Genomic DNA, 24,176 nt, shown 5'->3' on the forward strand with positions numbered 1-24,176 from the left:
GCGGGTTTGTCCCCGGCCCACATATACCCGTAACTTACAATTAGGCTAGTAAGTTCGTCGTTTGTTGCCAATTGTCAGTTGTCAGTGTCGTTGATGTTGATGTTGAAGTTGATGTTGATGTTGCCGTGTCATTGTTAAATGTATTCCCATTTGTAATCCGCACTGGAGCTTGCTCGCAGTCTGCGGTAATTGCTGTTTGTCGTCAGAGAATAGAAGAGTAAAGCCAACGGGAAGGTTCTTAGTGACTTAAGCAGCAGCCGACTATACAAATTATACAAGAGAGCATACATATGTACATGCATATACATATACATTAAATAGGTGTGCATATTATATACATTTTCACCAATACACAAATCTGCATTGGCGTAGAGAAAATAATCAACAGAAATTGAACCCAAACCGAAAGCAACCCAGTCGAAATAAGAAAAAGAGAGAAATCCGCACTATGAATGTAACAAATGTTAAAGTTTTAGGCGTAGGCCGAAAGACCTGCCAAAGGCTCCTGCAAAGCCCCCACCCAGGCGTCAAATCTCCTTCTTCCTGCCCTCTTTCCAATCATGTCCCAGCCTTCTCCCGAACTTTGGCAAAGGTCGCTCTCGAAACGTAATTAGAGAAGTAAATGTGTAATTCTATTGATGTGTATCGTATGTATATGTGTCTATAAATATTTGGTAGACGTTCACGTTCACGTTCACTCGCATGACGCCGCAAAAAGCTCAACCCAAAAGAACAAAAGAAAACACTTCAGCCAGGGAAAGATCTGCTCGAAACGAGCCCCCTCTCCCATTCCTCTGTTTGGTGCAGGTTCACCACATTCCAGCAATCTAACCCAACCCAATCCAACCGAAGAGCAAGTGCAGCAGAAAACTTTTGGCAGACAAACACAAAAAGAGAGAGGCTGGCAGTTGAAGAGAAGAAGAGCGCGAGCGTGGGCCCGAAAGTCGGTTAACAAAAATCTCAAACGACAAAGAAGAAGAAACGAACGCTCTTATATGGTTTCAAGACCGCACAGCAAAACGAAAATGTATAAACATTTATGATTGTACTATTACGAAAACAATGAGCAAATAGACGCTAAGAAAAGCAGCAACAGAAGTCATCCACTGAATCAAGCCCGAGGCGATTGCCGAATCTGGAATACCCTCACAAGCAAACAGAATAAAAACCGTATTGTCCATAAGTATTTTCCAAATGAAATGTTTCCAAATTGTCACAAGCCCATCGCAAAACTTTGTAAGAATTTTGTACCAATTCATTTTCTAGCCAAATGCAAAAATCTCTGATGGCTTTGATTAATAATGGTTTCGGCAATCGCTTGAAAACAGAGACCACAAAGAGGTCTATAAATACACCTTACGATGGGGTTTTGATTCGATGACTTCAGGCAGGCAGGCAGGCAAATGAGTAAATAAAGAAGAGCTTGATGGAGAGATGGAGTGGCGGATAACATCTGCGAAGCGAAGCGTCAGCGTTGATAAATGTAAAACGAAAACAACAAAAGCAAATAAAGATTAGCAACAACATCTGAGAGAACGAAACAACAGCAATTGAGCGAAAATACATGTTTCTCTTCGTGTGTGCCGTGCTGCGAATCACGCACACACACGTACACACACGTACATGCATGTGTTTGTTGGTCTTATTGGGGGGACTGGGCAGTAGGAGTGTGCGGTATGCGGATTGGAGCTGGGGGCTGGGGGAAGTTAGCGCCGACACGCCACGACATCATCGCTGTATAGATCAGTTGGCGTTGCAACGCTCCCCTCGATGTCGCCAACTTCGCAACTTGTTCGGGCCGGGCCTGCCTGTCTGGCCATCGGAATTGGAATCGGATTCGGATTCGGAATCTTGTCTCAGTTAGCGCGCAAACTTCTAAGCAAACAGTCGAGTCGAGTCGAGCCGAGCCAAGCCGGTGCCCGAGCAAGGCACCTCTTTAAAATTCAAATTGACGTGAGTGGGCCAACGAGGCGGCGTACGCGTAATTACTGTCAGCAGCTGGCCATTTACCCCAGCCACTGTTCGTCCTATCCTACCCTAGGCTGTCCAGTCCTGTCGCCGGTGACCCACTTCTCGAGGTCTGGCTCTAAAGTTTATTTGTCGCTAGAAGGCCCCCTGCCCATCGCTGGTGTGTCAACAAACTCGCGTGCCTTCTGTCGAAGCCAACAGGAGGACAGGACTGTCCAACCAGTGGCCAAGAGAGTGCAGGCAAATCTCTCAGTCCCTCGCACTCTTACGGCTGGTGGTAAGTAAGCATTTCGTCTATAACTGGAAGAGTGTATGCAAATCGCAGCTCCGAACACACAGGCAGAGCAAACAGAGCCGAGAGTTGAAATTAGTCAGCGAGAGACGACGTGTGCCAAAAAGCAGAAATATACATAAATTAATTGTCAGCGAAGTGGTAGAGGGGAACAGCATACAAATGTATGCATGTGGGAGGCAATGGTGACGGGCATTATACCCTGAAATGAGATGCAAAGCATTCACAGTTCAATCTTTAAATATCACTTGTGGTTCCATTCCATATTGTTTAGGAGCCCCACCTAGCTGGCTTTTCTCGACATGTTTTGGATTTAAATATTATCATTAAATAATTATAGAAAGATATTTTGTGCTAAATTTCAAATGTTAAAGCTATCTTCTTTCAGTGGTTTTTGGTCGAATCTTTAGAATTAGTTTTCATCATTCATTAGAGCTTACTCGTTGTTGGTGCGCATTTCGCTTCGATTTCAATTCGATTCAATTGGAGTGTTCATTGGACGAGCCATATTCGGTGTGGCCATCGGCCCACAATTGTGAGTCTGAGCTGGGTCTGGGTCTGGAACTGGGACTGGGTCCGGTCGCCCACGCAGTGCAATATCAACGATCTGTGCGACTGTTTGCACCCTGTTTCCATTCACGCCTCCTGCCGACTTTTACTGCCGATCATAATTTTCCAATATTGTTTTTTGTTTTTGCAGGCAGAGCGACGACATCGCATGACTCACCGGACTGAGCGGTCTAAGCCGGGTCTACGTTCAAGCGGCTTACTCTCGTCATCGCCTTGTCTGCTGCCCACTCACCACCGGTCGAGTCGCATCGAATCCATCTCGTAGACTCCGTCACCCGACTGATCCCGACTATATTTGGCTATGTCGTCAAACGGTTCCGGAGACGTTCGACCCTCAAAGCTGGGCGATATGCGGGTAAGAGTTAATGATAGACAAACCTCGTCACAGGAAGTGTGACCCCACCGTGGCCAGTTCTGAACAGGTCATTTGCTGCCAGAGTTAGCTGACCATTTGGTAATGATCACGATTGTGCCACCGTCGGTCACATCAGCAGCCAGATCTTTCCGTTCAATTTCCGTGACGACTCCGAAATTGGTGCGAGCTGTGTGTTTGGTGGATGTATGTTTTCTTCTCTTCGCTCGCCGAAGTTTCCCAGCAAAAAGCCAGCCAATTAATTTAGTGCTTTCCCATATTTGGGAATGGGTGCTCTTGCCACGACACAAAAGGCTCGCGTTCAATGCCATCTGTTGATGACATCCATGGGGGGGCGTGGGCGACATTCGAAAATCCGAGGAGAGGATTTCCTCCTCAAGCCCTTCAATAACCATAAAGGGTTGACATTAAACACACTCAGCCACATAAACAGCATGGGACAAACAAACCATCAATCAATCAAATAATTTACCTTGGAAAATTGGTGGCGCGCGATTTTAATCGCTGATTGGAATGGTGCCCCCTGGGAGGGAAAGTCCTTTGTCACCTTAGCTGAGCTGAGCGCTTCCTTTGTTGCATTCAACAAATGTCGAGCTAGCATGCTTTCTCTCGCTCTCCCATTTAATGTATGTATGTATGTGTGTGTACCTGTGTGTGCCCCGTGCCCGTGTCTGCCACATGAGCCATGGCAACGTCTGGTGGCCGTTGCAGCCATTGATTTTTTGTTGTTGCTATTGGCATGCAGCAACACCATGCACAACAACAGCGAGGAGGAGAACTGGAGGCGCAAGCTAAACAAAAGGACATCAGGCTAGGATTTCTCAAGTGTCCGATACACAAAAGACTCTCTCTATTATTCGCCGACGACGATACCTTTGACGATTGGCAGCAGCGGCGGATGGCCATGGTCGGACTCGAAGGCCACCACAACCAGGAAACAAGAGGAGCACAGCAACAGCTTTAGCTTGAGGGAAATACGAGTAGGCGACGGAGGAGGAGAGCATGCACCCCACCACAACCCCCAGCGCTGGCAACTATTCTGGCGCACCAGCGACGGATAAAGTTACCTTTGCCCAGGCGGGTCGTGTGGCAAGGGGTTTTATGTACTGGCGGCACGTAAGTGGGCACGGATTTGTTCCAAGTGGGAAGTGGGAAGGAGTGGTGACCGCGCAATAGACAGGCAAACAACCCACACAAGACACAAACACACACCCACACCCACACCCACAAGCTTACACATGTGCAACTAATGACTCCACTCGGGGGAAACGGACGTGCTAATGTCCACCTCAGTTGACACGCGCCCGTTGGCCGAGCATGTTGCAAGCGGCGGAAGACGAAGATATATCCCTCTTCGGCAGCGGAATTGAGTTGGAGTCGGAGTACTTGCAGGATCATATATTGCCGCTCAAGCTCAATGAATCTTGGGCGGCCCGGCGATTAATGGAGGCGCTGAGTCATCTGCCACCCAGCGATGGCAATGGCAGTGGCAACAGCGATTCGGTACCCGTAAGACCACCACCAAAGGGCGCATCCAATGAAACGATAATAGCTCCAGCCCACAACTGAACCTCTCTTCTGAATTCTCCTTCCAGATGCGCTTTCAGAAGGCAGAGGAGGAGCGTCGTCGAAACCTATTGACGGGTAGGACTGGTGGCCCTGGCACTGGTCTAGCTGCTGGTGCTCCAAGCGCCGTTTCGTCCAGGCTCGTGGGCAACGGCAAAGTACGCCAAATGTTCGATGAGCGGCGTCGCGGAGCTGGAATCGATCGAAGTAATCCACTTAAGCCCATTGGTGGTGCCACCACACCGCCGGCACAGCCCGCGCGTCAGCAGCAGCCAGTTCAAAGGCTCATCAAAGATGTCTCCGCCATGAGCCTAAAGGACAAGGCAGTCTTCAACAGACGCTTGACCAGTGATAGCAACAACAACAAATACAGTCCGGCGGGCACTGTGAATCGCTTAAAGCCTGTGATTACGAGAAAAACACCACCGCGTGAAGGGGAGGCAGCCAGTCGTGCCATTGCTCCCGATCCGCGGAGTCCCTTGCCAAAAGCAGCGACTAGAGCCAAGGCCCCGACAAGTCGTGGGGCAGCAACTGGCGGTCCAACTCCAGCCGCAAGTAGTCGCTTGTCGCCGCCACTGAACCGAAAGGTGAGTATCATCATCCCACATAGCCTTTATTTTCCCAACAAAAAAATATTCATGTTGTTCAACTTGATTCCATGTTAATCCGGTTCAGGTCGAAGCAAAATCTCCAGTCCCCAAAAAAACAATGGTGAGTCGTGGCGCCAGTTGATGCAATGGTCGTATGCTAATCCCACTATTCTTTGACAGAGTCAGCCGCCTCCTGAGGGTACGTCCGCCTGCCGATACTGCGGTCGGTACTTCAACACGGATCGATTGGGCAAGCACGAGGATGTTTGCCAGCGCACCATGACCACCAAGCGCAAGATTTTCGATGCCTCCAAGCAGCGTGTGGGTGGCACAGAGGCGGAGAAGTTCGTCGGCAAGAAGGGCAATAAGGCAGCGCGCTCACAGGCGTCGTACAGCAGTGCCGCCCAAGTCAAGGGCCTCGTCACGGGCGTAAAGAAAAGCAACTGGCGCAAGAAGCACGAGGAGTTCATACAGACGATCAGATCTGCGAAGCAGGCCCAGGCGCATGTGGCTCGCGGCGGCAAACTGAGCGACCTGCCTCCGCCGCCACCATCGGAGAATCCCGACTATATTCAGTGTCCTCACTGCGGCAGACGCTTCAACCAAACGGCTGCGGAGCGGCATATACCGAAATGTGCCACCATGATACACAACAAACCGCGTCAGAACGCACCCAATCCCTTGAAGAAGCGCTGACCCAGTGGTGTGTTCGAACATACGTTTACTTGTGATAAAGCAATTTTTGATGAATGAAACGATGATAGACTCAACTTTAAGCGAGCTGCGGGTGGGCCTAGTCGGATAACACTTCGACATCGTTGTCATCTTCGAGCTGCGGCTGCCCAACAGTGACAGTCGATGCGGAAGAGCCAGATGACTTTTCACGTTCGATAATGGCCTTTACGGCATCGGCTGCCTGGTTCATCTCCAGGCCCTCAAGCATGTAGGCCCAGTTTTCCAGCGTGGCGTCGTCATCCTCTGAGATCCAAGTGCACAGCATTTTCGAGCAGGCAACACTGGCGGTGGGATGCTCCATTTGATAGAAGAGCAGTTCGTCATTGGAAAATCCAATCTTTTTGCCCACCTTCATCCAGGGCTCTCCGATCAGCGGTGCTACCTCATCGATGTGCTTGGCGGTCACCATCAATGACTTCTCATGGCCTGGGTCCTCTTCCACTTCCTCTACAACGGGATCTGTGTCTTCCACCTCGAGATCCTGCTCTGGCTCTGCTTCCTGCAGCGCCATAGCCGCCTCCTGCTCACTCTCCGCGGGTGTACTCTTCGCTGCCAGACCGTTGTTCTGCTCTGATGCATTGCTGGATACCGTGGTGGTTGGCTTGGGCTCCCTATCGCGTATGAGGCGCTTGCGCACTTGCTCCAAATAGTCGGAAATCTTGCTAGACGGCTGCGAGGGCGATGTGAAGAAATGGGGAGTTTGCCGGGCAAGCAAACGCAGGGCACGCCACTCGAAGGCTGGATCGATCTTGTCGTGGGGCGATTCCAAATACGTTTCTAGCAGGGGCAAGAAGTTGCGCTGCTCACTTTTGCAAGCCTGTAAGTTGTCCGGCGAGTAGTTCCACAAGCGTGTCAGGTTTTCGCTAAGGAAGAAATTCTCAGATTACAATTCCGGAGACGCAATGAAGCGGGATGTACGTACTTTCCAAGGAAAAACTTGCCATTACGAGCAGCGTCGCGCAGGGAGTCGCCGAGTGGACGCTTTGGCCGTTTGGCGGGAGGGGGTTTGTTTTCCTCCTCATTCGAGGGAAGGTCCTCCGGCTTCTTGAACTCTTTGCAGCCCTCGTTCTTCCAGTTGTTCCACATCTCCTCGCGTTGCAGCATATGGCAAACCGTGCGGGAAAAGCGCTTGCCATATGGTGGGGTCTCTTCCAGAAGTTTGCGCACACGAATCTCTGTGTCCTTTATGAAATCAGCCTGTTCGGCTGTTAGAGTGTACGCGTCGCTGCAACAAGATACTCAAATTAGTCCTGTTTCTTTCTGTTTCGCTGAAGCCTCTCACTTACGTTTTAAACTTGACGCTAACTTGAAGATACTGAAATAGTATGAGGAACTGCACCAGTACGGCACGCCGGAAGTTCGAATCGGAGAGCTGGAGTGCCAGCAGCTTGGGATTGGTTAGAAATTTGGCAAAAAAGTGATTTGCCTTGCTCACGGTAGATGCCACTGCGGCATCAACAACAGCATCGTCTACATCCATCGCCTGATCCGCTTCGCTGCCGTTTTCGTTGCTGCTCGGACGCACGTCCTCCAGCTTGAAGCTCGCAAAAGACTGAAGTATGTTCTCCGCGTGCTGCAAAGGATAATCATAAGTGTAAGAGCCATTCGAACCATCAGATTCTATCAGTCCTACCATGTGAAACATCTTCCACTGCGCCTTGCCGTAGCACTGATTTGGATTGCGAAAAAAGTCCTGAAGGGACCAAAACTTGCAATACAGATCATAATCAATCTTGAGGGGAATATCCTCGGCAGTGTCCTCAAGCTCTTTGTTGTCAGTGTCATCGTGATCCTTACTATCCAGTCCATACTCTGTCAAATTGTCCAAATTGAACTCGGAAACAATGTTCAGGCCAGACCGCTCGGAGAACGGAAAGAACTTTGACAGGAAGAGCAAAATGCGACCGCAGAAGACTGTGTTCTGTGTACGGGACAGGCGGCGCAGCAGATCGTTGCACATTCGCAATATGTTATTTTTGCAAGAGGCAAAGAATATCTCTTCCTTCCAAACATCCACCAGCTCCTCCACAAACTTAAAGATCTCCTGACATCTGTCCAGAGTGACCACATCGAATGTGTCGATGAGGAGCACTACGGGAATGGTGTTGGACACGATTTCGGACCGAGTTGCTTCCACGGAGAGACGCACAAGATCACCGATTTGCTTGACGTCGTTGTTCAGACGCTTCATGAGGAGCACTCGAAATGCATGGTCCATCGGCAGACGCTTGTCGTGCTCGGAGTTGGCTGTGTAGCTGTTGTACTCCTTGACCAGCATCTCCACGCTGCTTTCCTCGATGGCCTTTTCCAAGGCATTCTGTAAATATTTGCGATTTGTATATTGCCGGTGTCGCTGTTTGGCATCTTTTTCGATCCCTCACCTCGAACGCTGTTTGGAGCGCAAAGTAATTTGCTGATTTCGCCGGAGGCTTGACGGGCACTTCTGTCGTCGTGCTCATTTTTTGTTTCCAATAAATTACAATTCAGAAAGAAAATAAAAATTATTCACAATAATAATTACGATTTACATCCAGTGTGACAGCGCATTTATCGATTAAATATACCGCTCGACCCTCACAAATATACCGAAATATAACTTTCATTTTCAAAATATACCGTACAAATTAAATAATTTTCCTCGATTTTGATTTTCTATCTAATATTACTAGCTAGCTAGGATTCTCAGCCCTAAAACTATAGTTTTATCCGATTCGTCAATCATTTATCCACAAGATTTGCTAGTTTTCATGACTTATTTGTTTAGGATTGTTTGCGAAATAGGGTTCAAACAAAAAATCTCAACCAAACAAAAATGTTCAATATTTCGTTGAGATGAATCTTAAATAATTTTAAGAAACAATTTATTCGTTCAGCCAGCCAGCCCAATGATCCTAAAAGGAATAATGCCTGGGCTACAAGATGGCGCTGATTGGCTGCAAGACGAAACTGTCCTTACCGCCAGCAACGTTGAATTGCTTATGCCATGGCCGTGAATGGCTTCCTGTTGGTCGCACCGCGCTCTTTCTGTTATCAGTATCATTGGCAATGAAAACTGTCCGTGGCACTCGCTCGTAATTTTCCATTTAGAGCAAGGTTGCAGAATTCTCATAAGTAGGGCAAACATTTATTGATCCCCAATGTTATTCAGACTCAAACTTAATCTCAAGCCGTGTAGCCGCACATACGAAAACCATGCGCAGTTCTGGTTATATCAGTGTTATTCTGTTGTGGTTTGCTTTGGGCACTGCTTACGAAGGAACAGTTTTCGGCCAGTTATATGAAGGTGGCGGCTACTACTATACATCCTCCCAGCTGCCTTATCCTGGTTACCGTGGTGCCAACTATAGGCAAACGCAAGGACAAAGGCCGCAGCATCATCAGCGGTCTTATAAGGATATCTGCCGGTTGGTCAATACAAATGGATTCACAAATCCAGGCGGAGTGCCTAGGTGTCCGTACTAGCATACGAGTGGATTTATAAAAAGGAATTTACATTTTCGATTGCAAATTGTACTAAGATAAATAAAGTAAGAGCAAATAGCGCTTAACTAGGTTCCTACAATTTGGGTTCATAGCTTTAGTGGCGCCATGCCCTGCCTGTCCTGCTGTTTATATGAACTATTTCCTAAACGACAAAGCGATATTCTTAAGCTACACACCGAATAGTAATCCTAAAACAGACGCTTCTGTACAATGTAAAAGACACAAACAAGGAACAAACAAAATGCAAAGAATACGAGCATCTTGTCAGTGCACTCGCGTCTACCGTACTTTTTCAACAGCTTTCCGGACATTTTGATGCTGCCGGCTGTGTGCTGCAGCTCGTCACTTGTTGCCTCCACATTCTGGGACGACGCCACCAGGGTCTCTAGCGTGACGGCACTCTTCTGTGTCGTCTCCGACAGATGCCGCGAAATGGCCAGCATTTTCTCGGTTACATCGTTCTCCTGCGACACCAGACTGCCCTGGTTGTGGCGTGCTCTCGCTGTGGTGCGTTGTCGCAACTCACTCTCGCCAGTGATGGCCATCAGCTCCTCTCGGTTGGCTTTCTCGATCTCCAGCATAGTCGCCACATTCGCTTTGCGGAATGCCTGCAAGGTTTTCGAGAATTGGTCCCTGTGTGTGTCCACCTCCTTTGCCAAGGAAGTGTCGGCCATGTCCCGTGCCCAATCATCCAAGCGCTCGATGTTCTTGCGAATAGCCGACAGCTTTGCCCGTCCAGCTTCATTCAGCTCCTCTAGCTCGGCAATAGTTGTTCTACTGTTCACTATGTCCTATAATATTTAGTTTGGATGTTAGACTTTCCGGGCGGTTTCTCTGGTCAGTGTTTTCATTCACTACTGACCTGTATAATTGCCTTGGCTTGCAAATTGTTGTCGATGAGGTCTTGCCGAATGGACTGCAGCGTGAATTTATCCTTGTCCATTGCATCGGCTCAAGCAATTTTAATTTATAATTTGTATATTTATTTTGCTATGGTGACGTGCCGCCGTCAGAAACTTTGGGTGTAATCCAGCACTAGTTCTGTGGCGGGAGTCGGTATTTTGTGTTGAGTGTGTGAATTTTTCGTAGTATTTTGAAAATGATAAGCTTGATTCCGGTGTATATTTAAGGGTCGACTTATCGATAAATCGGCGGTCACACCGCATAAAAGTAAATTGCTAAAATTAAAAAAACTTCAAAAGCAATCTGCAAACATCAATTTCCCGTGCTTTTCTGTTCTGAAAACGCGAATGCATTGCCTTTTTTAAGTCATGGCCTCTTCACGGTCTTTTTCGGTAAGATATTATCCTTGTTTTTCCACATTACACCCTTTATAAGCATATTCTGTGTGTTCAGTAGAATTTCTCAAATCGTTGCCTTACGATTGACTTGTCATTAGACGGATCCGGCTCAATCGAAATAAACTCGTCCTTCAACGGGGGCCATTCTAATGATAGCGAGAGCTCCTCAACAAGCTTCAGTTCCTTTTCTAGCGTCAGCAACAGCAACAGTTCCAGCTCTACCTCAACAACCGGGTTTTCTAGCTCCGTGTCTAGCATTAACACCACTTTTAATATCTCGGAGGACTCCGATATGAGCAGTATGGGTAATAGTGCGAGCATCGATGATGACGAATCTGGCCGCGATGCCGGCCTTTCGCTCGACGACCCCAGCCGAGATGCTGCGGGCCTTTCGCTCGACGACTCCAGACTGAACTCACCATCCATCGATATCTCCCAGGTGGAAGCCGAAATAGATCGCAGTATGTTTAAGCCATATTGGCCTCATTGCAAGGGACTAATCTTTCTGCTTTCAGTAAATCGCTACTGTGAGCAAATAAGCGCCAACAGCGGCAATGAGACCAGTGTCTCAAACACCTCGACACCGACTGTGGTCCGCCGTGTTTTTCGTGTAAACTGTAAGCCAATCATTCTGCTCACTATGGTCCTGTGACGGGCTGCAATTATAATATTTATGTCTTTCCTTAACAGCGCCAGTGGAGGTAATAGATTTACTGGACAATTCACGTCCCAGAGCTGCCATTGGACGATCCATCAATCGTGTACCAGAAGCGGTGATTGACTTGTGTACTCCGGACAGATCAATCGTACCAACAGCTACCATTGATTTGGATGACTCCGATTATGTGCCCACTAATCGGCGTCGTAACCATGCTAGCTCGAGCACTCCCACCACAGCTCGTGCTACGTTGCACATCGACGACAGCGCTCCGTCGAGTCCGAAACGCAAGCGCAACGAAAAAAACGTGTCCTCGAATGAAGATGTCTACAAGTGTCCCGTTTGTTTGGATAGCGTGCGCCACCGCGAGCCTTTGTCGACTAAATGTGGCCACGTTTTTTGTCGCCCGTGCATCGAAACAGCCATACGCACCACCCACAAGTGCCCAATGTGTAACAAAAAACTATCCATACGGCAGACAACGCGTATTTACTTGTAGGACTATTTTTATTATTTATTTTCTCGATATGCCAACAATGCTCTGCGAGCCATCTGAACTGGGCATTTTCCTTACTTTGTATTGTTTAGTTTAAGCACCGAAAGCTTTTATGTTATGTTACAGCCACAAAATGTCCGCTGTTGTAATTTTCTCATGCGCGATTTAAAGTTCTTTTGTATTCCATAATAATTAGAGTTACTCCTGAATATTCCAAATTTGCTGCGTTGTAACTCATTTGAGCTTCCCGCCTTTCCGCCTTAGAGATGACAAAAGTACGAATGACATTCTGGCAAAGACTCGCCGCCATTTATTGTTTATTCGCCAAAAGCGGCGAGCTTTTGTCATAGTAAGCTTTAGCTAGTTCTTCTTTTCAGCTCTAGGTGGCGCCGTTCACCTTAATACCAAGGACAGTGAAATAAAGAGTGAAAGCTGGAGATAGAAGACAGAGGACCGAAGAAAATATAATTAACATATTTGTATATACATACAACACTATGCATCCGTCTATCCGACAAGATCGTGACGACAAGCACATTTGAATGGGATCGGATTGTTGGTTCTTTGAATTCCTCAGTAACTTAGACCCAAAAAACCCATTACAGACGGGCTTCTGTTGAATGAAATACGACTAACAAACTAATTTGCATCAAATAAACGCAAGTTAATTGATTTAAACTCAAGTATATGCAAAAAGAATTTTACCATTTCCAATGGGACTCAAGACTGATTTGTGAAGCTTTTTGCTTCATTTTTTGGGTGCGTTGAATTGAAAAATGGTTATTGCTTTGAGGTCATAAGACGATTATCGCCGCATCAAATCAATAAAAGCAATATCGAAATCAAATAAATCTCCAATAGCCAGTAAAAGTGTCGGGAGGCTGGGAATTTAAGGGCGCTGCACGAATTCAAAACCAATTTTATGAATTTGTATCTCTGGCACGTAATCTTTATGATGAAATCGAGCTTGCAATGCTCTGAAATTAAATCTTACTTTGGCTCGAGGGGGACTAACATGCCACGGGACAACTCGCAAAGATTTGATCAGATAATGGCCGACTTAATTGCACGGAACTTGCCGAAATAACGGGTAATGTGGGGACTGGTACTGTACCTCACCACAAAAATTTTACCATAAGCCAACATCCAACCCCTAGAGCAACCCCAAGATAATATCTCTGGTTCTTTGGGGGTTGTGGGGTCTGTTTCTGCAATAAAATTACATATGAGGGCATAGTAATTTTGCTTACGCATCGATTGGCTGGGCATCTAACTTCAATAAGGCTACCCACGATTATGGAGCATTCCCCAACCATCAATCGCCTTTCAAAAATATCAACTAATTCCGGCGCACTTAAAAGCCTCGGACTCTGACCCTTATGTCGCCATGCTTATTGTCTGTATGAGGGTTCAAAGTTGTTGCCTTTGGCAAACTCAAAAAACATATATTATTTTTATTAAAAATATAATGCTTACTCAGGACTGGGCAACCGGTTGGGTTGCGGTTTTCTCTTTGGGGTGTTCCTGGACCAGCCGGTGCAGTTGCATGTGTTTCAAAGGGACACACATGTTCAACCCTTGACGTCTTTACCCATCTATGAGGTTTGGCGAATCTCCAACACACATAACCCAGTCCAACATTTTGCACTTGAAGTTGGACTTTAGGAATATTCCGATGAGAACATTGACATTCAGTTGGAAATGCGTTTTTAATTTGTTCCACTAATTATATAACAATTTTCGCTTAAAGGCATCAAACCACACAATTATTAGGTTGCTTTATTAGCTTCATGTTCTAAAGATAATCCATGGGAAAGTCCTTATGGGCTCTTCAGGAGATCCTCTATGAACGAAAAACTTACATTTGTATCCGTGGTGGGGCTCGCGCTCATGCCAAGGTACCACCTTAAAGCCAGCATGTAATCGCCCGTTGGAAAGGGTAGATTCAAGATCTCATGCCTCAGATAAAACCCCTTCACTATTTGGGATCCCTGGGAAGGAGTTATGCAGGATGAAGTTGTGTATCAGATTTAAAGTTTCAGGAACATACCACATAGGGACATGAATGATTAACGTTGGTAAAATCTTTAAAGAGTCCATAGATTATTCTCATAATTGGGTCGTACTGGGACTTTATAAAACGACAGGCGTCAATATTCCTGTCCATCAGCCAAGGCTTAAACCCGTTTGCTTTTTTGAAAAGCTTAATATGAATTTTTACACTATTAGCCGGTTAGAAGACAGAAGCATTCATGTTGAGGATTACTTTACTTCGGCTGACTGCCTTCAGGCGACAGTTCTGCCATATTACCCAGGATTTATTGTGGCTCTCGCAGACGACGTTCGTGAACCTAAAGACGATTGCGTTCTGAAAACTTGTTCTATTAATCTGCACTTGATTTTAAATATATATATATTTACGTTAACGTTTTGGTTCAGTATCATGAATATTCCGATACAAGCGCCGAGCATTTGTTGGGACCGCATCCTGCTCTTGATTGAAAATCAACATGGGAAATATATCAAATTATATATACAAATTATTTCCGTATGGAGCACTCATTAAATTCTGTCATTATATTCATATTATATTACACTTGGCATGGCATTTTGCTAATTATTTTATTTGTGCACAAACCTCTGCGTATTTGTTTTACGAATTTTCAATTTAGATTTTCTTAAATTGTCAAACTTGTTTAATTAATCTTAATTTAATTACATCCATATGTAGAAACTACGAAAAAATAGGTAACAATTTCAACATTTATAAGTCATCTGATTAATTCGAGGGTGTAAACAATTTACTTATTTTATATTATAAATACATTATAAATAATGCGATTAAAGTATGACTGATTAGTACATAGTTCGTGCTCAAATCTATTTCCACATGAAGGAGTCATTAAATTGACATGAACAGATGTACAGTGTAAAGTTTGCAAACATTTATTTCTGTACATGCATTTGTAAATTTGATTTTGGATATACATATTGGAATTTTAGTTGATCGAATACAAACAAAATACATTAATTTGAAAAGGTTGAAATCCAGGGACACGCAGGAATACTCGAATCTATTATTTGCTCGTCAGGAGGTCTTCTACAAAGGAAAAACTCACATTTGTATCTATGGCATTTTTTCCAAACATCCAATGCAGAGCCAGCAGGTAATCGCCCGTTGGCAGGAGGAGACCCAGGAGTTCAGGTCTCAGATAAAAGTCCTTTACAATTTGATGTCCCTTGAAAATAATTATACAAAATAGAGAGTGTACGAATATATAATGAACAATAGTTTTAGAAACTTACCACATACGGACATGTATGATTTACGTTGGAGAAATCATGAAAGAGGCCATAGACTATTTTGAAATATGGATCATAGCCGGTTCGCATAAAGCGACAGATATCCAATTTTCTGTCAACTGTCCAGGGTCTATAGCCGCTTGCCTTCTTGAACAGCCTGCAATGAATCGTAATTCTGTCGGCTGAGTGCAATATAGTCGCATTCATATTGAGGATCACTTTATTTCGATTGACCGCCTTCAGGCGACAGTAATTAAACACTAGAAAGGACTTGTTGTAGCTCTCACAGACAAAGTTCGTGAACCGAAAGACGATTGCATCCTGAAAATGTGGCCTATTAAGATTTCCTATTCGTTTGAAAATAATTTATCAAATCAAATACTTACGCTAGCGTTTAGGTTCACTAATAGAACAAATCCGATAAAAGCACAGAACATAGATATGCACCGCATTGTTTCCGCTCTTGTTTGGGAATAACTTTTAGAAGAGTCGAACGTGATCCCTTATGCCAAACATATTTCCGCATGGACGAGCTATTTAATTGCTAACTACATATTAATGTACTTTCATTAAACAGAAAGCACAAATCACTGCCAAATTAGTTTTACGCAGAATAGCCAGATATTCGAGTTTTAGCCCAATCTTTTTTTTGTAATATAAATCGATAGTTATAATAAAAAATGAAAGCATTTGAGAAAGGCAGCAACTGGGTTAATTTTATATTAGCTATTCCAGAGGTCCTCTACGAATGGAAAACTGGTATTCCCTTCAACCATTTGAAGTCCCTGCAATGTAATTATTCAGAATAAAGACTATTCGTACTTATTGTGGAACACAGCTACAGATTGAAGGTACAATAATTATAGCTAAAGTTTAAATATGACTAGAAAGTATTGAAGACCATGGGTAAGGCGTGTATGTACACGGTATTTAGGAAACAGGTAAAGGCGAACGCAGCTCAAAGTAAGGGGTTGAATTGTATTTATCTGTTTGGGGGGTTCTGTTGGTACAAGTGCATGTCTGTGTGGGGAGCAAAGGGAGTACTCAGCAGCCCTTGTAGTCCCTTGCATGAATTATGGAAAATACCCTAACTCAGAATTTAACCATATTACTTTAATAGCAGCGCCCTTGGTGCAGAGCACAAAATGTTAATCCTTTTAAGTGAGACCAGCGATGGGCTTCATCGTGGTGGGGACATCGCAGACATTGGCGAATCATTTAATCTTTTTATTGAATTGATTCCCATCTCGGTTTTTTGACAATCGAAGGGATTTCTGGAGACGTACTCGCATCTGTTTGGCGGACATTGTACATATAATTTTCAATGGCCTTTGTGTGCGCATGCAAATAGACATGGGCTGTGGGCCTGTCATAACAATTCCATTAACAAGTTAAGTCTGTCTGCCTGTCTGTCTGGACTGTGGCATATTTATGAGCTTAGGAAATTGAATTGAATTATTCAGAGAGCGACAAAAAAGGAGACGAGACCCAAATGCACATGGCGATTGTATCAGTGTCAGCGCTGGAGCATCAGTGAAATGGATTGGCAAGAGAGTTTCCTTCCATTTCTATTTAAAATGCCCCCGAACAGATACTCTGTGCCTCCTCCATCCTTTTGGAGCACAAATTGAAGTTAAATGGATTTTATCTGATTCTTTTGGGCGGCTGGGGAGATCAACTAAACCAATCAACTAAATAATGGAAAACATTTTGTAAAATGCCTGAAAACCACACAAATGTAGCGGCTGTGGTGCGACTGTCTGGTTTGGTTGACGCCACACGCACCATGAAGCATAATAAATCCAATTCGTAACTAGACTAGATCCCTAAACGAATTTACAAGGGGTTGATATATTTAAATTAACACCCAGGGGCATCGGTGGTGGGACGCAGGAATGCTAAACCTATGGCATTTCGGTGGTTGAATGAAGTCCGGCAGGAGCATTCCTGTCGCCTTTAGTCCTGTGGCGCTGTTGCTGCACATCGGTTGTGGCTGTGGGAAGCATTTCTTGCTGGTAGCTTTTGACATTTAGTTTTATTTTATTTATTCTTTTCGCTGTAGATTTTCATCCGATACAAATGAAAATGGAAACTTGAGTATAACTATCATACTATTACATTTTCTTTTGTTTTAAATTACATAATATTAAACTAGATGTTTGCCAAAGATGTTCTTCTTTTCCTGTTTCCTTCATTTAGTTCTTTCTTTGCCTGCTGGACTACTTTCGCCTGTCCTGTCTGTCTACCCCTCAATTGTCTAGTTTTGTGGCTTATGCGCTCAACATGTGAATAAAAGCGTTTCAATGGGATGCAGAGCTTTGAACCAAAAATGAAATTAGCAAGTGTTCCAGGAGCGGGATGGAGAGAGGGAGAGAACGAACACCTTGAAAATGCAACGATAGTGCGGCAAGTACATACGTACGTATAAAGATTCACTAAACCGAACCACACATAAATTATAGTATTAAATTAGGGGACTGCACCTGCAGCTGCGTTGCAACGATTATATGTACGGGGTGCGTGTGTATTTGTGTGGGGTGTGGGGGAGAAATGTGCTGCATTGTGGTGAACATCGAAAAATTGAAATTAATATTGTTTGTTTGCTGTTTGCTTTGTGGAAATGGGTTGAGTTTTAGTTGAAGTTGTTCTTGATTTCTGTTCTGTTTTGCTGTAGATCCGCTTTACTCCTTGCGCACTGCACGCTTGCGTGTAGATTTTGTGGTAGGTTCCTGTGGAAAAAAAAGGTGCAACTAATTTCCAGTTCAATTTATTTTACTGCATGTAGAAGACCCACCTCAGTCTGTGCGGGCTCATCAGAACCCTCCGCCTCCTCCGGCTTGGTCTCAACATTATCCTCTAAATCAGACTTTTTATTCTTCTTGGGACTAGCGGACAGCGGCGTGCTTTCCTTACTGGAATCGCCAGCAGCTCTCTCAGACGAAGGATCGCTCTCCTCCTCCTCTTCGGGTGCATCATCGGGCTGTGGTGCATCGGTTTTCTTTGCCTGAGCATCAGCGCGCTTGGCAGCGTCCTTTAAACACAAAGATTAGTATTAGAAATCAATAAGTAAAGAAAATAAATAACAAAAACAAGCAACTTTACCTCTTTTTTAGCGGCACCAAATCTACACCAAATGGTGATGAATACGAATAGTACGACAAAGACTACCATGATAAGGCCCGCGACCACGGGATTTGTCTTGGCAAGATCGACTACCTTATTCACGAATGAGTCCTACAAAATCGAAATGGCAAATAGCAATAGCAATAGCAATAATCGTGCAAGTGTGCAGAGGCAATGAATGAATGTGTTTTAAGTAGCTTTTGGCGTGTGAGTCTGAGTAAAGACGCAGCGCCAACCTCTTTGGCGCGACGGTACAGATAGAAGATATAGCAGCTGGCCGGAATCAGCAGGTACAGGAAGTACAGGGCCCACCATCCAGGCTTGTAGTTCATGCGACGCATCAGGCGATGCCACAGGGTTTTCTTTCCGTTTGCGAATGGAGGCACTCGATTAGAAAATCATTCGATTTCTCTGTGTGTGTGTGTTGTTTGCGTGTGTATGGGTGGAGAAGGCGTGGCAGTTAACTTACCGATTCACGATCAATATAGCGACGCTTGACATCAAAGCTCATGGCAGCAAAGTCACGGGCCACCGCCACATCATCGGTGACGATCAGATTGTCGAAAAGAATATCACTAGACATGGACCACAGCTCCAGACCAACAGCGCTCTACGACGGTACGGGAAAAGTAATCGTGTGATTAAATTGGTTGAGGCAGAGATAATCCAAGCCACTTACAATCGGAGTCATGCGGAAGGGCTTCAGATCTTCAAAGAAGTCGGGATTGGCAATCTTGCGTGGAGACCATTTGCCCTGGTAGTTGGGATTGTCAATGCTCGGTGCACGCCACTTGCCCTTGTAGTTGGGATTTTGGATCAGCGGAGCCTTCCACTTGCCACAGCCAACGGCCTTCTCACAGACGGGATTGTCCACCAGCGGTGCCTCCCACTCGCCATCGATTTCGGCATCCCAATCTTCGGGCTTGCTGGCTGTGGGATCGAATATCATGTCGGGCTCATCCTCCAGCCAGTCCTCGGGCATGACAGCGTCGGGATCGGGCAGCTGGGGTGGTGCATCCTCATCCCAATCACTGGGCTTCGATGCTGTCGGATCTGGTATCTTCTCGCGCTCATCCCACGACTCTGGCTTGTGGTCGTTCGGGTCATCGATCTGTGCTGGTGGATTAACGGGCGGCTTAAAGTCAGTCAGAAGGGAGCCCTCGTTGACGATTTTGTGATCCACACGAATCTCGAAGCTGTTGTCGGGATGCACGACCAGCTGGTACAAATGGGGGAGCTTGTCCTTGAAGAGATCGTCCAGGCGGTTCCTGCAAGCGCAGAGAAAGTAAAAGTGAATGACCGATTGACCGAGCGACCGAATGATGCCAGCAGCTGTTCCGCATGCCGTGGGGGTAAAAATAGACAGTAAGACCCCAGTGCCGCCGCGCCGGCTTATCTCCCAGCAGCAGCAGCAGCAGCAACTGAACCCCCAGCAAACACACACACACACATGGGACTTGGACTTACTTTGGTTTGTTGCAATGCTTCTCGGTGATGGTGCCGTTAATTGGATTAACGTGACGGAATATGAAATGCAGTTTCACATCGTTCCCGCACTTGTCCGGCCCGAACATGATGGTGTAGGGTGTCTTGTCATTGAACTACAGAGCAAATAGCACAGAAAATATGACGCATTTTCGGGGGTTGCCCGCGCACGTGGGTGGGGCGTTCACTTACCGCTTTGAGATCTTCCGTTTCTTTGCCAGCGGACAGAAGCTTGATGTACGAGCCGCCACAATCTTGACCCTCCTGCAAAAGCGAAACCGAGAAATTGGGTCAAAGAATGGGATTTGAGGTTTGGGGGAGGAGCAGCAGTAACAAGTATTAATTGGATTTGTCCAGCCTTCGGCTTACTCGGCTGATGCAATCCGAACATAGACATTGCATAAATCTAGACTCTAGAATGGACGCACCTGCAGCGTGACCTCATATTGCACCACCAGTGGTTTTTCTGTCTTGAAATCGAACTGCTTTCGGAGGCGCGCCGAAATGGCAGCGTGCTTTGCCTTCGATTTCAGCACCAGTCCCTTATCCTTTGCCCAGACAATGCGCTGCGGCGACTCCCAGCTCCAGATGCCATCGTATTTGGAGATCTCCTCGGCAATGTCGTCCTTCTTGGCCTGCGAGTGTACCCACAGCTTGCTCGACTCATCAACATTATCGAAATGGTCGGCGAAGTGGAACTTCTTGGGCTCGATCACAGGGCTCTCGTAGACCAGCTCCTCATCGGCGCCGACAGCCTCCTCCTGCATGAAAAGACACGTTGGTGTTAGATAAGTGAAGTTGCGATAAAAAAACATACGACCACGCGGTCTCGTAAATGTTGACACACTTCCCAGCGACAGATAATGGGAGAGGCAGGGTGGGTTTGCATAAGTTGTGCGTGAGGTTTTCCTCTGGCGCTTTGGGAAAATGGCAGATGAATGTTAATTGAAGGGCCATAAACAGCGGGTGGACGGGCCAGCCCCCCCTCTTTAAACATTCTAGACGCTTCGGTCACTGACGTGTACTTTTCTCACCGGCTACCCCCGCCGGTCCACACATTTGTGCGATATCCACGCTCTCACCTGAACATCTTCGACTTGGCCATCCTCAAAGTCGTCGGCATCGACACCGAACTCCACATCGGCTGTCACGGACAGCAGTATGTTGCAGGCCAGCAGCAACGCCAGCGCTGCGCTGCTCCCCCCGAGTTTCCACTGCATTTTCCTTCCCGATTAGCGGCTGCTGCTGTTGGTTTTCTGTTTCAACCACCTCCCCGGCAAGGCACTCGTTTGTGGGAACGGAAAAACAATTACTCTGCTGTTTTTCGTTGTGCTGTGCTGCTTGCGTTGCTTTTCACCAATTTCTTCAAACTGCGGGCGCTGTGGAAAAACGAGAATCGAAATCTAGCACGACGAACTAATTGAAATTAAGCTAAATTAAATTATACTTTTGCTTCTTTCTCGCCTACTTGGACCGCTTTATCGATAAAATATACCGCCTGCCCTCACAAATATACCGAAATATACCGAAGAAAAAAAACAACTTAACCCTCTAAATCCCCCTCTGTTTAAGCACATGACCAACTTTAAATAAACTGCTGAAAATAGTACTTTCTACAAGTCCTTCTACCAAATCCGCCCCTTTTATTTAATTAGAAAATTAAAAAGCCTTCAATGCCTTACACCTGAACTGGGCTACAATTCCTCACCCCTTATATTGTACGTGGGAGTTCTTAAATAACCCCTGGCCGACGAAGGGCTAACGTTATTTTCTGTTGGTGAGAATTGATATTACTCGTTTTTGATATTCAATTTGATATTACTAGCTTGCTTTCTTTACCAACTCTTCACATATAATTTTTTCCATTAAATGAATACATTTTCTAGAATGCTGACTCAATTTGAGGACTCCGGTGTATTGGTTTTCTTAGAAAATAAGATTTAAGCAAAATACCTTGAGTCCAATTTAAATATCAGTGTACCGGAAAGCAAGGCACAAAGTTCCATTGAGAGAATGGTCACCAATACAATTATTAAAACCAATATTATTTCAACCATTTAGCTACAAAATGCAATCATTTAGACTCCTTAATATTCTGAACTTTCATAAAGTGTTCCTTGTTGGCGCGTCGATTTGTCTTGCCATTGCCACTACGCTTTAGATCATCCACAATGAGGACTCCAGCGTTCAACTGCCTATACTTGGCCGTAATATGTTGGTTTACAAAGTCCACAACATCCTGGGGGACCAGTTTGGTGCCATGCCTCTTCACCACACAGGCAGCGGCCTCATCACCATTGATCGTATCCCAAATGCCAAACACACAGACCTCGGCCACATTAGGCATGCGGGCGATGACTGTCTCTATCTCGTTGGGATAGTACATGAGATTTTGACACTTGAGCATGTCCTTCTTGCGATCTTCTATAAATAGGAAGCCATCTTCATCCATGTAGCCCAAATCTCCGGTGTGAAACCACATCTCAGAGTCGAGAATCTTCCGCGTCTCTTCTGGATTGCCATAATAGCCAGACCAATGCCGACCATTGAATAGGCATACTTCCCCAACTTCACTCGGGCCCAGAGCCACGCCCTGTTCATTAATTATCTTGACCTTGGTGCCGGGGGCTGGGCGTCCAGAAGAGTTGGGTTTCTCATCAAAGTGAAGGTTCATGGTGCCCGCGCTGCTCAGCTCTGTTATGGTATAGGTAAAGATCAGGGCTCCCTTGATTTGGCGACGGACACGTTTCTGAACTTCCAGGGAGCAGTGGGAGCCTCCAAAAACGAGAAGCTCTATGCTCGACAGGTCAGCGTCTTCGAACCCTGGATAGTTCGCCAGAATCGCCAGGTGGGATGAACATTCGCTTACAACCCCAATCTTGTACTCTTTTATCATGCGACACATGAAGCCTGGATCGAATTCATTGTCAGCGATAATACTTGTTTTGTTGAACGCTCCAGCGTGGATGATGGACATGAGACCCGAGTTCCAGTCCAGGGTGCTGTATGCGTGTTGCACATTGGAGGACATTCGACTGTGAAACAATGCAATGTTTAAGAATCATCTCTTACAAAGATGGTTCAGTTCAACTTACAAGGCTGGCGATAGAACCTGTTGACTATTTGCAATCGTGACTGCTTTGGGTATGCCCGTCGTTCCGGAGGAGCAGAGAATGGCCAAAGTCTGCTTCGGCTCCAGGCTGGAGGGCTGGAAGTTCTCCTCTATAGGTGTGGTCAAGACATCCTGAATCCGCACGGATCTAGCCAATGGGTGATTCCGCATGGTAATAATTGTGGTATCTAGTTTAAGTTTTTCGGTAGCGGCCAGAACTCTCTCGAACTCATCCCCATCGCAGACGATTAGACGTGGTCTGGTGATGCCGAACAGCGTTTCAATAGTTTCCTGCTCATAGGCTATGTTGAGAGAGTGGAACGGTATGCCATTGAAGAAACAAGCGTATGCCACGGCCACCATGTGTGTGGTGTTTCTGGCTATGATGCCCACAATATCCGTTTTCTTCAGGCCAAGTTTTCGCATATAGCTCGCCACTCGCATGGCGTTGAAACGCATCTCCTGCCGGGTCAGCACCGTCTTTTCAGTGGCTGAGATCTAGATTATCTTCCTGAGATTATAACTTTCGTGTAATGAGTTTTAGCTTACTTGGGCAATCAGATTCGGGTGGCTTTCCATCTCCCTGTAGATGATCTCTCCAATGGAGAGGTGCGATGGGAAGAAGTCTGACCTTTCGCCTCCACTCCAGACCCTGAGAGTGTCGTCGTAGTGGATTTCAGGCCTGTACTGCATTGTGCGATCCATCAGTGCTTGAATGTTTCATTAACTGCAGGTTATTCGTGGCTGTTGTCTTCCTTTTATAGGAGCGAGCCCACTGACATTCCTTTGGCGCATACCAACGATAAGCGCGGCAACAAACGATAAGCATAAACAGCGTTGATATCTTCAAACAATAATAAGACTCTGGAAATAAAGCCATTAAAATGTATACCTATATTTTTAGGTTTATAACTTTTCTTTATTATATGTATTACCTGAAGTCGGTGTGACGAGGGTAATGACTTTAAGACGTCATAAATGTCTGTCCCGCAAAGTTTCGGGTCAATCTATACTTACATATGTACATACATTGTTCATATCTGTAAGTATTGTCGTTCAATACGAATCCGATATCGGTCACAAAGTCTTACAACAGTTTTACAATCGATGGAAACATACTG

The 24,176-nt window shown here is 45.7% G+C and overlaps 7 protein-coding genes and 1 pseudogene across 16 annotated transcripts; 3 read left to right on the forward strand and 5 right to left on the reverse strand.

The window, feature by feature from the left end:
* Window positions 1-1,898: 1,898 nt before the first annotated feature.
* Window positions 1,899-6,115, forward strand: LOC117897171. 4 transcript variants are annotated; one of them, XM_034805868.1, is made up of 5 exons: window positions 1,899-2,245; window positions 2,961-3,185; window positions 4,799-5,356; window positions 5,445-5,480; window positions 5,540-6,115. In XM_034805868.1, exons 2-5 carry the CDS (start codon window positions 3,132-3,134, stop codon window positions 6,053-6,055), a joined length of 1,164 nt encoding a protein of 387 aa, XP_034661759.1. In that variant the 5' UTR covers window positions 1,899-2,245; window positions 2,961-3,131; the 3' UTR covers window positions 6,056-6,115. The 4 variants fall into 4 exon arrangements, with proteins under 4 accessions (XP_034661759.1, XP_034661758.1, XP_034661757.1 ...); XM_034805867.1 differs by having other exon boundaries at window positions 1,899-2,242; XM_034805866.1 differs by lacking the exon at window positions 1,899-2,245 and adding an exon at window positions 2,641-2,795.
* LOC117897168 (calnexin-like) lies at window positions 6,061-21,498 on the reverse strand. Of its 6 annotated transcripts, XM_034805841.1 has the most exons (12): window positions 21,391-21,498; window positions 21,026-21,322; window positions 20,372-20,704; window positions 20,136-20,207; window positions 19,926-20,059; window positions 19,138-19,726; window positions 18,928-19,068; window positions 18,438-18,569; window positions 18,163-18,366; window positions 10,862-10,864; window positions 7,017-7,138; window positions 6,061-6,957 (listed from the first exon to the last, which is right to left on the reverse strand). In XM_034805841.1, exons 2-12 carry the CDS (start codon window positions 21,161-21,163, stop codon window positions 6,153-6,155), a joined length of 2,673 nt encoding a protein of 890 aa, XP_034661732.1. In that variant the 5' UTR covers window positions 21,164-21,322; window positions 21,391-21,498; the 3' UTR covers window positions 6,061-6,152. The 6 variants fall into 6 exon arrangements, with proteins under 6 accessions (XP_034661732.1, XP_034661733.1, XP_034661730.1 ...); XM_034805842.1 differs by lacking the exons at window positions 18,438-18,569; window positions 21,391-21,498 and adding an exon at window positions 18,695-18,820 and having other exon boundaries at window positions 21,026-21,378; XM_034805839.1 differs by lacking the exon at window positions 21,391-21,498 and having other exon boundaries at window positions 21,026-21,376.
* Window positions 9,127-9,653, forward strand: LOC117897181. The gene has a single exon (XM_034805880.1). It carries the CDS (start codon window positions 9,287-9,289, stop codon window positions 9,554-9,556), a length of 270 nt encoding a protein of 89 aa, XP_034661771.1. The 5' UTR covers window positions 9,127-9,286; the 3' UTR covers window positions 9,557-9,653.
* On the reverse strand, window positions 9,569-10,591 carry LOC117897176 (vesicle transport protein SEC20). The gene is made up of 2 exons (XM_034805875.1): window positions 10,440-10,591; window positions 9,569-10,368 (listed from the first exon to the last, which is right to left on the reverse strand). The coding sequence occupies exons 1-2, from the start codon at window positions 10,518-10,520 to the stop codon at window positions 9,766-9,768; spliced, it is 684 nt and encodes a 227-aa protein (XP_034661766.1). The 5' UTR covers window positions 10,521-10,591; the 3' UTR covers window positions 9,569-9,765.
* LOC117897174 (E3 ubiquitin-protein ligase RNF4) lies at window positions 10,715-12,246 on the forward strand. 2 transcript variants are annotated; one of them, XM_034805872.1, is made up of 4 exons: window positions 10,715-10,872; window positions 10,937-11,339; window positions 11,394-11,495; window positions 11,569-12,246. In XM_034805872.1, exons 1-4 carry the CDS (start codon window positions 10,849-10,851, stop codon window positions 12,033-12,035), a joined length of 996 nt encoding a protein of 331 aa, XP_034661763.1. In that variant the 5' UTR covers window positions 10,715-10,848; the 3' UTR covers window positions 12,036-12,246. The 2 variants fall into 2 exon arrangements, with proteins under 2 accessions (XP_034661763.1, XP_034661764.1); XM_034805873.1 differs by having other exon boundaries at window positions 10,734-10,872; window positions 10,934-11,339.
* On the reverse strand, window positions 13,747-14,521 carry LOC117897178 (annotated as a pseudogene).
* Window positions 15,052-15,831, reverse strand: LOC117897179. The gene is made up of 3 exons (XM_034805877.1): window positions 15,722-15,831; window positions 15,339-15,656; window positions 15,052-15,271 (listed from the first exon to the last, which is right to left on the reverse strand). The coding sequence occupies exons 1-3, from the start codon at window positions 15,785-15,787 to the stop codon at window positions 15,110-15,112; spliced, it is 546 nt and encodes a 181-aa protein (XP_034661768.1). The 5' UTR covers window positions 15,788-15,831; the 3' UTR covers window positions 15,052-15,109.
* A 501-nt stretch (window positions 21,499-21,999) lies between the features above and the next one.
* Window positions 22,000-23,772, reverse strand: LOC117896642 (4-coumarate--CoA ligase 1-like). Its single transcript, XM_034805088.1, has 3 exons — window positions 23,605-23,772; window positions 23,039-23,553; window positions 22,000-22,978 (listed from the first exon to the last, which is right to left on the reverse strand). The coding sequence occupies exons 1-3, from the start codon at window positions 23,758-23,760 to the stop codon at window positions 22,018-22,020; spliced, it is 1,632 nt and encodes a 543-aa protein (XP_034660979.1). The 5' UTR covers window positions 23,761-23,772; the 3' UTR covers window positions 22,000-22,017.
* Window positions 23,773-24,176: the final 404 nt, after the last annotated feature.

This window comes from Drosophila subobscura, chromosome O (assembly GCF_008121235.1).
Source record: "Drosophila subobscura isolate 14011-0131.10 chromosome O, UCBerk_Dsub_1.0, whole genome shotgun sequence".
Taxonomy (NCBI): domain Eukaryota; kingdom Metazoa; phylum Arthropoda; class Insecta; order Diptera; family Drosophilidae; genus Drosophila; species Drosophila subobscura.

Coding starts and splice junctions, on each gene's coding strand:
- LOC117897176 (XM_034805875.1), bottom strand. CDS start 10,520: ATGGACAAGGATAAATTCACGCTGCAGTCCATTCGGCAAGACCTCATC. Junction 10,369..10,439: donor AAGCCAAGGCAATTATACAG/GTCAGTAGTGAA, acceptor TAAATATTATAG/GACATAGTGAACAGTAGAAC.
- LOC117897174 (XM_034805872.1), top strand. CDS start 10,849: ATGGCCTCTTCACGGTCTTTTTCG. Junction 10,873..10,936: donor CCTCTTCACGGTCTTTTTCG/GTAAGATATTAT, acceptor TGTGTTCAGTAG/AATTTCTCAAATCGTTGCCT. Junction 11,496..11,568: donor CCGTGTTTTTCGTGTAAACT/GTAAGCCAATCA, acceptor TTTCCTTAACAG/CGCCAGTGGAGGTAATAGAT.
- LOC117896642 (XM_034805088.1), bottom strand. CDS start 23,760: ATGGATCGCACAATGCAGTACAGGCCTGAAATCCACTACGACGACACT. Junction 23,554..23,604: donor ACCCGAATCTGATTGCCCAA/GTAAGCTAAAAC, acceptor AAGATAATCTAG/ATCTCAGCCACTGAAAAGAC. Junction 22,979..23,038: donor CAGGTTCTATCGCCAGCCTT/GTAAGTTGAACT, acceptor ATTGTTTCACAG/TCGAATGTCCTCCAATGTGC.
- LOC117897168 (XM_034805841.1), bottom strand. CDS start 21,163: ATGCAGTGGAAACTCGGGGGGAGCAGCGCAGCGCTGGCGTTGCTGCTG. Junction 19,727..19,925: donor AAGCATTGCAACAAACCAAA/GTAAGTCCAAGT, acceptor CTGCGCTTGCAG/GAACCGCCTGGACGATCTCT. Junction 6,958..7,016: donor GGCAAGTTTTTCCTTGGAAA/GTACGTACATCC, acceptor TTTCTTCCTTAG/CGAAAACCTGACACGCTTGT.
- LOC117897179 (XM_034805877.1), bottom strand. CDS start 15,787: ATGCGGTGCATATCTATGTTCTGTGCTTTTATCGGATTTGTTCTATTA. Junction 15,657..15,721: donor TAGTGAACCTAAACGCTAGC/GTAAGTATTTGA, acceptor CCACATTTTCAG/GATGCAATCGTCTTTCGGTT. Junction 15,272..15,338: donor ATCATACATGTCCGTATGTG/GTAAGTTTCTAA, acceptor ATTATTTTCAAG/GGACATCAAATTGTAAAGGA.
- LOC117897171 (XM_034805869.1), top strand. CDS start 4,521: ATGTTGCAAGCGGCGGAAGACGAAGATATATCCCTCTTCGGCAGCGGA. Junction 5,357..5,444: donor CGCCGCCACTGAACCGAAAG/GTGAGTATCATC, acceptor AATCCGGTTCAG/GTCGAAGCAAAATCTCCAGT. Junction 5,481..5,539: donor CAGTCCCCAAAAAAACAATG/GTGAGTCGTGGC, acceptor ATTCTTTGACAG/AGTCAGCCGCCTCCTGAGGG.
- LOC117897181 (XM_034805880.1), top strand. CDS start 9,287: ATGCGCAGTTCTGGTTATATCAGTGTTATTCTGTTGTGGTTTGCTTTG.